The sequence below is a fragment of the Lepisosteus oculatus genome, chromosome 9, assembly GCF_040954835.1.
Source record: "Lepisosteus oculatus isolate fLepOcu1 chromosome 9, fLepOcu1.hap2, whole genome shotgun sequence".
NCBI lineage: Eukaryota > Metazoa > Chordata > Actinopteri > Semionotiformes > Lepisosteidae > Lepisosteus > Lepisosteus oculatus.
Window position 1 is genome coordinate 15,270,416 of NC_090704.1, and position 13,409 is coordinate 15,283,824.

The 13,409-nt window shown below is 41.1% G+C and overlaps 1 protein-coding gene across 3 annotated transcripts; it reads left to right on the forward strand.

Moving 5' to 3' along the window:
* The first annotated feature begins 44 nt into the window (after positions 1 to 44).
* On the forward strand, positions 45 to 11,759 carry akr1a1b (aldo-keto reductase family 1, member A1b (aldehyde reductase)). 3 transcript variants are annotated; one of them, XM_015355599.2, is made up of 9 exons: positions 45 to 1,022; positions 2,880 to 2,981; positions 4,790 to 4,909; positions 5,468 to 5,619; positions 7,647 to 7,842; positions 8,679 to 8,878; positions 9,640 to 9,712; positions 10,103 to 10,189; positions 11,484 to 11,759. In XM_015355599.2, exons 2-9 carry the CDS (start codon positions 2,901 to 2,903, stop codon positions 11,547 to 11,549), a joined length of 975 nt encoding a protein of 324 aa, XP_015211085.2. In that variant the 5' UTR covers positions 45 to 1,022; positions 2,880 to 2,900; the 3' UTR covers positions 11,550 to 11,759. The 3 variants fall into 3 exon arrangements, with proteins under 3 accessions (XP_015211085.2, XP_015211084.2, XP_006634893.3); XM_015355598.2 differs by lacking the exon at positions 45 to 1,022 and adding an exon at positions 1,050 to 1,179; XM_006634830.3 differs by lacking the exon at positions 45 to 1,022 and adding an exon at positions 1,113 to 1,215.
* Positions 11,760 to 13,409: the final 1,650 nt, after the last annotated feature.

Here is a 13,409-nt window from a genome sequence, read left to right on the forward strand (position 1 = left end):
CAATATGCTTCTTTGTGTGCTGTTCTAGCATGACTTTGCAGTTTTCCAAGTTTTTACAAAGATACGAAGCATGTCGGTAGGACAGATAGAGCAAAGCATTTCTTCTGGCTCTTTCTGCAAAAAACGGAAGAAAAATCGTATGTTTCTTTTTTTATCAGTAAAAGTATTGCTAATACTTTTATTGACAACTTCGTATGAGAGTTTCTCTGCATTGTGCATTTCTCGGGTCACTTACAGATCGCAGAAGGCATTGATTACATAAAACACTTTACGTTTTACGTAAATTACATAAAAGACTTAACGTATATTTCCCCCCTTAGGCTATTAACGGTGCTTATCTAGTATGTGTGTGAAAGGTCAATCAAGGGAACTTCAGTTTAAGTGTTGCAGTGTGACTGCCCACATCTAATTAGTATGGTAATAAAATTATCTAAATTTTGAATCCCGGATTTCTCATTACAATTATGAATTTTAGAACCTTGTTTTTATTCCGCGAACTCACCAGTGGAATAAAACACCGTGAACACGGGTTTTTATTGGAGACGCGATTTATTCAAATTTGTTTCATAAACAGCATTCTCTATTTTGCTGCGACTTGACTGGGTTAATTATCCAGTGGTAAAGTATCATTAAGTTTACTACTCATCATGGAAAACAGTTAAAAATGCGTTTAATATTTGAGTGATAGAATTTGATGTTTAAGAAACAGCGTCGGAATGCGAAACCATATGTATATCATAACATTTTCATGCTTTTTTACATCTATGTGAAATAAACTAAGCGTCCAGCAAAAGTAATTTATTTTGTCACGAAGGCTGCTTTGCCATTTTCTGTAGCTGTCGCAGCTGAATCAGAAAAAACGAGGATTTTTAGGGGTAGAAAAGAAAACAGGACACTGAGTTCAAACCCGGAAACGGAAATATCAAACAAAAGGAGACGCTCTCTGGAAAATGTAACATATTCAAATACACTGAGTAGTGAAGAAGAACTGCAGTTATTTAACAGACAGCTCCTGCAAACTCGTGAGTGACACATTTCTTATTGGGGTTAAACTAACTGCTTTACGTCTTAACATTTGCAGCACAGCGTTTAGTGTAGAAGTAGAAAATGCATCTTGCACTGCCTGTCTCATTTTGGTGCTCTGTCCTGAAACGTGTCCAGTCTTGTGTCAAGAGACCGGTGAGTAATTATTCCCAACTACAAGTCTTTCGAAAGGTAAGTGTGCATTATCGGGGTGAATATAGTAGGTATGCGATCAGAAAACAGGCAGCCAAGTTTTTAAGTAGTTAGGATGTATGTGAAACTGGGACAGTGAGAAACTATGTGAGAAACAGGTGATTCAAAAACATTTTCCTCGACGTAAATGTTGGCATAATTATGTTGCCAAAATGACAGGGCTGCAAAGAGAATTCACATACTTATTTGCGTGGGGTACGGTAACGGATGGGCAACATCATATTCGCAATTTAATATATAATCGCAAAAACGGCAGTAGAATATTAATATTATGCAAGTGGAAAAAACAGCACTTAATCTGCAAAAGGAAATAATCTGCAAAAGGAAAGCAAGAAATAAGTGCTGACGGCAGCTGTCTGTTGGGATTGTGGGTATCTGTAGGAACTCGCCTGATTTACAGCAGATTTCACTTCACTTAACCCTCTGAAGTCCGTTTCCAGCGCCGTCACATGACTGGTTTCTCCTCGTGACCCAGGCTAATTATTAAAGATAGCGAAGAGCGTTGTACTTTGGGTGCTGAGTTAATGTGCAATACGTAATGAGAATTCTTCTACTGACTTTTAAAAAAAAAAACATATTTTCCTCAAACCGGTGTGGTCGACTATTTAGTTCTGTTGATGTGCCTGTTTCCCATACTAATCAATTATCACAAAATAAAATATCTTCTTACATCAACAGGAATTAGTTTGATCGATTTAGCTAATGTCCTTATCAAACTCAACTTACCCCCCAAACAAATATTACACTATAAAATGATAACTTCTAACTATAACAATTAACAGTACAAAAGGCAGGTATCGATGAGTGGTGTAACAGGGTTTGCAATTCAAATGAGTACAATAAATTATGGACCTGGCAGAACAATACATAATGCAGCTATTGAAAAGAGCTGTTTTTGTGATACAAACTGGGAACCTGTTGACAAGTAGTGAAGGATTATGGAACAAATGGTGTGGTAGTATAAGGATTGCATTTGAATATGCAGTTTTCTTTTTCCTCAGTATGGTTAATGCATAATGATTTTGCTACTTCTGTTTGGATTTTCATGCACCATTTGTCTTTTTTGTAAAATCAAAACAAATCTGATTCAACAAAAATTTCCAACCACTTTTATTGTTCTTGCCCTGCTAACTGTGTGTAAAAGTAAAATTGGAAGTCCAACAAAACATTAGATAGACTGCTCATTATTTGATATTCAATCTGTTATAGACACACAATTGGGAAAAGGAGAAAACGCAAGCCATTCTTGTGTTCTGAAAGGCCTGGATATTCTAGTCTCACATTAGGACCTGCAAAGATGGCTAGAAGTTATAAATACAATCTATGATGGCAACAGGGCACTTTCCCTTTAGAGTCACATATACAGATCAATATTAAAACTTACGATTTGTTTGAACACAACTGGTAATTGCAGTGGGATTCTTTGAGTTATTTAAGTCATTTTAAGTTGTTTCAGCTAGGGAATTAAATGAGAAAACTGTTATTGAATAACCTGAAAGTTGTTTTAAATATCTGCCTATTGGCCTTAGTTTTTATCTCTTTTACTTCCAGATTTGCTTGATGATGCTTGAGTAGATGTGATAGAACAGGCTTAGGTTCTGCTGCTGTCGACAGCTGGCCACCTGTATTTCTTTTTTCTCCAGGTACATCAGACAGGTGCAGGCATGAATGACTTTGCTGTTCTCAGCACGGGGCGGAAGATGCCTCTAATTGGCCTGGGAACGTGGAAGAGTGATCCTGGAAAGGTGAGACTGTGTTCACTGACGTCTCTCTTACTGTCTGTTCCAGGTGTTTTCGACCTTTCAAGGCTGACTGTTCCTTTTTCAGGAAATCACACTCAATAAGTACTCTGCAGTTTACATTGAACCTAGACAGAAGAGTAGATGATTATCAGGAATGCCTTTATTAAATATTTACAGTCTGTATTTTAATTAGATCCCTGACACCAGGGATAGCATGTTATGAAAAGAGTGGCCAATCCATGTGATTGGGGATAGGACCTTGGTTTAGTGTCTCAATTTAAAAAAAATGGTCTCAAATTGGAAATATTTTTGCATACATGGCAAGAAGCAAAGGAAAGATTTTCAAACGTCAGTTTTAAAAGTTATGGACTGTTTATCTTGGCTTTGGAAGTTAAATAACAGCCTGGTGGCAGAGCAAATTGTATTGCAAAGCTAGGTGTGTCATTTAGAAGAAATACTGTTGTGAAACTGTTTAAATGAGCCTTCTCTCAGTTGTATCTGACAAAGAAGAGTGGATGTTTCTGCCAATAGCTGTAAAGAATAACATATGGTAATTAAATATTGTGGTGCCACAATAATACATGTCCTTCTTTAACAGTGGCATTGTTACATTATAAGGTTTAGAATTTTGTTACTGTTCTTTTCCAAATTTTCAAACAGTGTATTTCTGTGAAGAATTTTTGTTGTTCTTAGTGATTCTGTTGCTTGGTGTGCTTTGCATTTGTTTGTCATTTTTACCTTTTTTTAATTTCCGGCAAGGTTTGTTTATCACTAAAGACTGTCCCTTCCACTTTCATCCCAGGCTGTATGGTGGCACTGGGCCTTTTGGTTTCGTTACCAAGGAAACCAGATGAAGTGCTGGATAAGAGACAGTGCAGACAAAAAACTCTCATTAAAATGGCAGATGTGGGTCACGTATCAAAGAGCTCTTTTCTGTCCTTTTTTTCCTCTTTTCTCACATGGACAAGCCCTGGTCTCTTCAGAAACTATTACACTACCACTTCACATTTTCCCTCTAGTTTGACTGTGTTTTTTTTTCATTGATCCTGCAGAGTATTCTCATATACTCTAAACAAAACTAAACAACAATTATCGGGGATATTTTTAAAGTCCCTAAAAACAAACCAGAGAAAATATAGAAGAGATTGGAAGTTCCTTATTTCTTTTAAGACGCAAAGCAGAGTTAACGTGCACAGAGATTTATTCATATCTGTACAGGGAAACAAGGAACCATGGCTCAATAATATATTCCACTCCCCTCTTTTATCAGATTTTTTTTGAAGTGCAGGAAATGACAAAGCAGTCTATGCATTGCTTTGTCATTGTGCTACAATAAAAATATTTCCCTGGATTTTCAAGTAAGCATGGATTTTATGAAAAAAATACTACAAATCTGTAATAAGAAATGTTTAGACTTCAGCCGGATCTGTCTAGTCTCGTTGAGAAAGTTCTACTGTTACTGGGAGCTCTGTACCTGTTTATTGAGACTGTATTGGTGCTTCATGTTCACTAAACCTAGAAAACCTGTATTTCCACCATCAACAGTTGCAATTACACCAGGAAATCGCAGGAAAGGAAAACCATTCTCTGCCAACATAGTGAGAGCCAGATGCTTTTAATGTTGTCACTGCTAGGATAAAGAGAATGCTTTCAAAAGTATCTGACACCTGATGCATCCACTCTACTCAGTTACTAGTTGCAAAAGCTGGAGAAAATAGGTCTTTCTCTGTATTCATTGTGCTGTTATACGTTGTGGGTAGCAGCAAGTGATCTCTCTGTACCCACCTCCCACTGCTGGTTTTGTATTGCAGGTGAAGCAGGCTGTACAGTGGGCCCTTCAGGCTGGCTATCGTCACATTGACTGTGCTGCCATCTACGGCAACGAGTCCGAGATCGGCGAGGCTCTTCAGGAAATGCTAAAACCCGACAAGGTGGACTTTAACACCTTTAAAACCAAGTTACGAGGGGAAACCAGTAATTAACAAGAATTCGCCTTCTAGCTTTGTCCCTTCTGTCAGTTTGTAATTTTTGCTAGTAACATGATTTTAATGACCTCCATTGTTTTGTCTGTGTGCTTGGAACTATAGCTGAACATTTTAATGTCTTAACAGTGCAGAAATAACAGACATATTTTAGCCTCTTTTTCTTCTTCGTGAGATCCAGTGGTGAACTGAAACTGGACCCAGACAATCCATTCTGGTTAGCAATAGCAGACAGTCCAAAGTGTGCATTCTATTCTATTGGCTAGTTTAGAGCTTGCATTGTATATTGACCATTCTAGAGTGTGCATTCTAAAGTATATCGGCCATTCCAGAGCCTGTATTCTGCATCGGCCATTCTCTAGCAGTGTGTTAGACATTCTATAGCGTGCATTCTGAAATGAGACTGGGCTTTACCTACATATATTGCAAGGGGAAGGGATAGGTGATAATTCTCAAAGTGCTGTGATGATGTCGCCAAGACATTACAGTGTATGCCTGTCTGAACAGGGCCTGCGGCGTGAGGACGTGTTTGTAACATCCAAGCTGTGGAACACATGCCACCACCCTGAGGATGTGGAGCCCGCGCTGCTGAAGACACTGCGGGATCTGCAACTGGAGTACCTGGACCTCTACCTCATCCACTGGCCATATGCCTTCCAGTAAGCTCCAGGCAGGGGTCAGCGGACATTGTTCAGAAAGAGTGCTGTGTACAGTCTAATAGAAACTCCAGTGCAATTATGCTTAGCTCAACGGCCAGTTCCAGGCTTGAACGAACTAGCCGTAAATTCAGGTGGACTATCAGGGATGGTGTACTTTTGATTCAATTTTCGCTAAAGGTTTTGAATACTAGTATCAGGCTTGCTGGCGTGCATGTTTCATGAATGAGCATGAGAAATGTTACATCCGTGATAAGGCCATCTAACTGGTTGGTAGTAACTAAGTGGTCCAAGGATCTCATGCAGCCTGTTCTTGAAGGAAGCCTGTGTATCATCTTGGACAAGGTGGCTGGAGAGCTTTGTGTAAAAAAAGCATTCTCAGTTTTAAGTGTGTTGGATTCAATACCTTCAAGGCCCTTGAAGATTTTGGATTCCAGGATCAGAAATACCCTTCTAGGTTTTCTTAGCCTGCCTATGAAGGACATTGCTTTAAGTCCATGGAGGTATCTGGTCCATCTTCTACGGACTGAAGAGAAGCAATATAGTTTGTAGTTTGTGTAATGCTCCTTGTTCAGGGTCTGTTGTGTGAGTAGCAGGGCTCTTACATAAATAGGTGCATATATACCGTATAAGGCTCTGATTGATCAACAACAAGAGCATGGAGGAAGGAGGTGAATGGAGAAAAAGATGGAGTAATTCCCAGTGGCAGGCTGTGGACTTACTTGACTATTGAAGCTATGGGGTGTAGGTGCTGTTGCGTACAGTCTTCGCATTTTTGCTTCTAGATGATGCACAGAGATGACTTTTTGGATCCTTTATCAAGCACCAGAGGGTTTAAAATTTTTAGTAATTGTTCCCTAGTTTGTACTAAAGCCTTTGAAAGCTATAAAAAATTAGGGAGTCCTCACTGAAGAGAGGGCTGCACATCATGTCACACAGACGCTTGCTTGTTTGCATGTCATGTCCAGACCTGTCTGGGGCTGTCAGCTGCACGATCTGTGAGTTAGCAGGCGATGTTTGTGCGCCCTCACAGCAGGGCCCTCGTTAGCAGTCCTTCTTGGAGTTGCTAATCAAAGGCAGATTTCTCCAAGGACCATTTATTACACAGGAAGACCACCTTGAGGCTGCACAGAGCAAGGAAGGGGCATATAGCTTTTCCATTTCCCTGGGTTACAAATATTGCCTTTCCAGCAGTCAGTTCCAGGGTTTGCTCTAGGTGAAGTGTTCCCCTTCCCCTCAGGGTCTGATGGGTGCATTGAGCTGAAGGATGTATTGTACCATTGGCTGGTGCAGATATCTGATTGAGCCTGAGTGAGAAATTAAGTTTTTTTTCAGGTTTAAACAATCCTTGGCCCTAATTAAGATAAGATCACTTTATTAGCCATATACAATTTCTTGTATTAGGAATCTGTCTTTTCGCATACCCCAGCTTGCTCTCCATGAGACACACAGACAGGGAGAGAAGCTTGTCGTGGTTTACTGATTTAGTTTGTGAAAAGGGCCATTACAGTTTTAGTTTTCTGGAATAAATATAATACGAAACACTAACAACTCTATTATTAATTTTATTATTTTAGGTGGAAATTATATCAGAGCTGTGCTGGTTTTCTTTGCAAACCTGTCTTGTATAGCAAACTGGAGAGGCAGCTCTAGTCTAGAGTAGTGTGTCCTGTGAGGTTTAAAGAGATTTTTCAGCTTGCATCTGATTGAGACCTGGAAAATAGCTGATTTGAACACATTCTGTTCACTTTAGCGGTTCAGTTAAGTTATTAATGTCTGAGATCAAGTGCAAACCTGAAACAAATGTGACACAGGAACCTCTCCTCCATCTTCGTTTGCTCACAGAGCACCATGGCCTGACCTGGCAAGACCTGCGTCTGGCCGGGCAGGGGGCTGGCCAGACCCCCGCTGCCCTGTAGGGGGGATGGAAGATGAATTCTTCCGGGGGAGCGTCTAGCTTGCTCAGCGTGTTGGAAGCGCTGAGCGGCTCCGTGTGTTAACCCCGCTTTGTCTCGGCGGTTGGTCCGCAGGCGAGGCGGGGCGCCCTTCCCGAAGAAGGAGGATGGCTCGCTGCTGTACGACGACATCGACTACAAGGAGACGTGGGCGGCCATGGAGCGGCTGGTGGGCAAGGGGCTGGTGCGGGCCATCGGCCTCTCCAACTTCAACCGGCGGCAGATTGACGACGTGCTCAGCGTGGCCAGCGTCAAGCCCGCTGTGCTACAGGTGGGGTGTAGGGGAGCGCGGCGGTAAACGCACACTGTTAGCACAGAGGAGCAGCAGTTGTGCAATAATTCACTTAATATTAAACCAAGGCAAACTTGTAAAGGCCTCAATGAGAGAAGGAGGGAGGTGTGATCCTAGTTTCAGGATAATTTTGGTTTTGGGTGTCTTTCTGCAGTAGGAGTTCTGAAACCCCCCTGTAAGGACACAGACGGAGAGATCAGTGTGATCATGGCTGTTAGAGGAGGTGAAATGAGAAACCTTGGGCTTGGAGAGATCTTTGATCCTCACAGCCCTGACATGTTCCCTGAAACGGCCTCTAGTCTTCTTCCTGTTTCACCAACATAGATAGCTGGGCATTTCCTGCAAGAGATGCAGTAAATAAGGTTGCTGGAGGTACAAGATGTCATCTGGGTAATCTGGAATTGTCCAGAGGGGACTTGAATGAGCGTGGTATTGGATATATATTTACAGGTGATGCAGCAAGTTCTGTTGGAGGAGAAAGTGCCAGGTGTGGATGATTGCTGAGGGCGGTCAAGGGAGCTGTGAACAAGAAGTTTACACACCTTAGGTGGTCTTTTCTCCCTCACACCTGAAAAAGGCTCCACAGCTAAAATGTGTCTCTTTTCTTTTCAGCATGGAATAAACTTGTATTTGTTCTTTTGAAAACTGGAGAGGCTGCTCGGCTATCTGTTTGCAGCTGCATGCTGACAGTTCCCTACTCGAACAGATGCAGATATATTTAAGCTGCCTATTTCACCCTGCTGTATTCACAGTAATGCTCTTTATTTTACGCAGCACATACGGGTATATTCTTCTTATGTCTGTGGTGCGTGCAGGTGGAGTGCCACCCCTACCTGGCGCAGTCGGAGCTCCTGGCGCACTGCCGTGCCCGGGGGCTGGTGGTGACGGCGTACAGCCCGCTGGGCTCCCCGGACCGTGCCTGGAAACACCCGGACGAGCCGGTGTTGCTGGAAGAGGCTTCCATTGCTGCGCTGGCACAGAAATACAACAAGTCCCCTGCTCAAATCATCCTCAGGTAGGTGCCGTGTCTCTCACTGGACTCGGGTGGGAGAACAGCTGGCTTCCCTTCTCCTCTCCTCTGTCACAGGGGTCACCCGAGTCGAGTTTCTGCAGCTGAAGCATGGGTATACACTAATCCATCGCTATACGAGTTCTCCTTTCCACGAGAAGTAGTAACTCCTACCCGCTTCTTCATTTAAATAGCAGATTTTCACTCGTCCCAAGCTGGGCTCTCGTAAAAGTATTGCCGCGATTCTTGTTTTCTCCCATCTTCCAGGACGAAGAATTTACTTTTTATTTTTTTATTACCTTTTGACTTTATGGTATAATAAAGGCTTGTTTGTGTTAAGTGCATATAGTAAGGCTAGAACCTAATGTTTATGTCTTTGCTAATGACTGTTACAAAGTAACTACAATACTTTACCATAACAGAGCAGGAACGTTATTGTTTGTGCATCAGCCAGTGCCTTTCGGTATGTTACTCGAATAATTAACCAGGAATGTTAATGTTTTCATATGGTGATACCATTCTGTGCTGTCTTAAGGTAAAGGTGTAAATGTTTTTCTCCAGAGCTCAAAAATGTTCCTTCAGATAAGAATTATAACATAGGAATTCAATTTCCATTATGTGATCTTTCACTTTATGAGCAGTTTTCGAGGAACGAATTATAAAGAGAGATTGCTGTATGTCTCCGTTTTTTGGAGTTGGCCCAATGGAGAGAGCTTGGTGCTACCTGTAGGCTGGGTCTATTTACAGGTGTCTCTCTCCCTGCCTAGGTGGCAGACCCAGCGCGGTGTGGTGACCATTCCCAAAAGCGTGACTGAGTCCCGGATAAAAGAAAACATCCAGGTGAGGACTGGCTCCAGGCGATAACTGAACACTCCCTCTCTGGGGCACCTTCTTTCTTGTTCTCAGCCTAGAGGTGCCTACACTCCAGTTCGTAGCTAGTGATCCACAGGGCAGTTGGTGCCACTTCATATCATAAACCTTATTTCAACCCAGTTCTGTGTTATGCAAACACCCAGTAATCACCAGTCTTTTATGTTGTTTCTTTATCAGATTCAAGGCGGAACTTATTTTATTTATATATTATTTACTTAATAAATAATAATCACTGAGTTGTGTTGCCACCATTCTTGAAATCATAAAACATTGTTAAAAAAGTAGTGGAAATGTAATGCCTCGGATTATCCAGTGTATTCAATGGGGTGTAAAACAGGCCTCCCTGTGTGTCTGCAGGTGTTTGACTTCACTCTCGAGCCAGAGGAAATGAAAAGTATAACGGCGCTGAACAGGGGTTGGCGCTACATTGTTCCCACCATTACAGTGAGTGGCCCCTCCATGGGACATCCCCTGACAAACCCCGGCACAGTAGTAGTTCTTATGCTACAGTCTTTTGGAAACAGTCTTTTGCAAATTTACTTTGTTGTGGAAAGAGCTGCACAGCAGCATTCTATTACAGTAAACATCATAGAGTTCTTAGCAGGATGGATAGTGTTATGTTTTGTGAACAGAGGACATAGGAAGAGGTATGTTTACCTGCACCAGTTATTTAAATGTGTTTTATGATTTTTTTTATTTTCTTGTGGCTGCTTTGTTAGCCCATAACTAGTATTTTGTGTTGTCTTTTCACTTTTAATTGTTTCAATCTGCATTCAATTCTCTCTGGAAGGAGGATAGTGGCACAGTGGCCTGACAGCACTCCAGGTTCCATTCCAGGCTGAGGTGTCTTCTTTGTGGGGTTTGTGCCATGCCCACATGGGGTTTCTCCAGGCACTCTATGTTCCTCAGAAAGAAACTGGCTGGGTTAACGGTGTCTCTAAATTGTGCTAGTGTGTGTAAATCCTGCAGTAGAGGGGTCCTGTGCAGGGTGTAGCCCCGACCTGAGTCCTGTGTTTCCAGGTTTGTATCTGGGTTTCTGAGATCCTCACCAGGAATAAGTGACTTTCTGATAATGGATGGATAGATGGTGTCAATGAAGGAATTCAATAAAAATTCAAATAAGTACTGTTACTTTTGTAACATGCATCTGTTTTTACCTAACAGTTATTCTATTTCTTTAGAAACAGTGTAGCTAATAACAGCTGTAATTTTTTTTTTTTTACATTATGCCTCTGTGTTTTACTGTATTTCTTGTACAATATGTAATCATCTTTTCCAATACAGTTTGACTATGCTGGACACTTTCATTTCAGCTTACACTATATTGTTTAGAACTAGTCAGTCCTTACCTTTGATGTGAAATACGAGAAAAAAATATTTTTTCTATGAAGAGTATTAATGAAAGTGCTGCCCTCTCCTGGCTTTTATTTGTATCTGTAGGTTTGTAACTTTTTGTATAGATTTGTATTCACTATACCTGTGTTGTTGTTTTTTTTAACATTATTCTTTGCGATTACTTGTGTTTATGCCACATTTAGAAAAATACAGTAGTTTGACTGCATTTATGCCCGGAATTCATCAAGTGTTTGGGGAAAAACAGCCCAGTTATCAATCATGAATTTGAGATGGAAGTTGTTCACAAAAAAGATTCGTAGCTCAACGGTGAAACTAGCAGAAATCGTCTTGCTGTGTTGTTTAAGATGATGAAACTCACATGTGTCATGGGTTCTGCCGGCAGGTTGATGAGAAGCCGGTTCCCAGGGATGCAGGACACCCTCATTATCCTTTCGGTGACCCCTACTGACCCCTCCAGGCCACCACCCACATCGTGCCTCTGGACTTCCTCTCCTCTGACACTCCTTCCTGCCCTGCTCCTGCCCGTCTCGGAATAAAGGCCACTTTTATTAATGTAGTGCGTTTTGCCTCCTTCCTGCTTGTCTTTATTGTCTCAGCACTCCCCGTGGAATTTGCATGTTTAGTGGGGACAGCACATGAAATAAACATGATTGTTATACACCTTGGTATGATGCTTTTTTTTGCCACAATAAAAGTATTTTACGTGTCCTAGAATTTTGCTCTGTAAAGCAGTCTGGGTTTTTATAAGCTGCGATGTTTTGAACAAAGGAGATAGGTGCTCCTGCCCAGTCCCCAGAAACTGAGGGAAACTTAGTGGTTTGCAAAAGTCAGAACCCTTTCATGGTGGTTCTGTGCTGAGAGTGCTTCCATGACCCTGTTTACCTGATGATCAGATCTCATTCTTTACACATTTCATTTTAACAAAGTATGGAAGTGAATTTCACATTTGAGACAGGAGTCTTAATTGACAGTGATTTCTTAGAGGTTCTCAAGCAAAGGGGAAGAGGATCCTCCACTTTAATCTGTTCAATTATGTTGTTTCACTGCATATTTTCTTAGAAAACTCTTTCTCAGCTGTGTAGAAAACTTGGAACCCATTGATGGTTTAATGATGTTGGCTGAGTGGTCTTAATTGCTCAATCAAGCATGGGTTCAAATCGTGCTCCCAACTTTCTGACAGTTCAGTGTGTGTTCTCATCTGTGATTCTAAAATTCAGAACAGGATGGACATCCTAGTCATGTTGCTCTCAGCACCTGTCTTTTTTCAAGATACAGATTGGTAAAACCCTTTGATCAATTAACTAATAACTGACTAGATAAACAAATGGCCTCCTCTTGTTTGTAGCCATGCTTATGTTCTTCATTACATGACAAAATATTAAACTCTGTTATGGGACTGTGTGCTGATAGTTCAAGGATGTTACTTTTAAGGCAAAAGGTTGCATCATTTCATAAAACATGACTTTTTAAATAATTCCACTGTATTGCATGAGGGTTGCAAGGTTGTGTACCGGTTAGATACTTCACAGCACTGGGGACCAGGGTTCAGTTTCTGGAGTGCTATCTGTGTGGAGTTTGCCTGTTCCACCCGTTTCCTCTGGGTGTTCCAGGTTCTTCCCAGAGGCCAGAGACATACTGGTAGATTACTTGGCTCCCACTGTGTGTGTGGGTATTTGTGTGAATATGTTCCATATGAAAGGCAGTCGTGGATTAGTAAAATCATAACTCGGACTTTATATCGTTAATAGTCTACGTAGGGAGCACATTTTGATCCAGTTCAACAAAGACAGAGGAATCGTGTATTTTAGACATGTATGTTACCTGAATAGAAATCACAAGACGTTTACACGTTTACAAAGAGAGGATAAAACTACAATAGCCACTAGAAATAAGTTCTGGAAGTAAAAAAAAAACAAAACATTTTACTGCGGATGTACAGAGATTAACCACATTTTAAAAATCTCACCCAGCCAAGCACTTCTCTAGTCTTAGATAATGCTAAAATCCGTTACGCTTAATGACTGAGTTATTTTTCTCTATATTAAATCACCAGTGTAGATTAATTCTTTAAAATATTTAACTAAAATGTATGTCATGATTTTTACAACCTATTTTATGCCAATTTTACGCTTCAAACGACGCGTATATAAGCGTAAGAATGAACAAAATGAATTTATTTTCACTAGCGAGCAACAATCCACATTTCAGTTCCTTTAATGTTGTGCTGCCCCTTTAATTTTTCTCCCGCGTTTTTTCCTTTTCAGCGAGCAGGTTAAAGTTCAGCGGAAGTGAGGGTTTCTGTATTTAA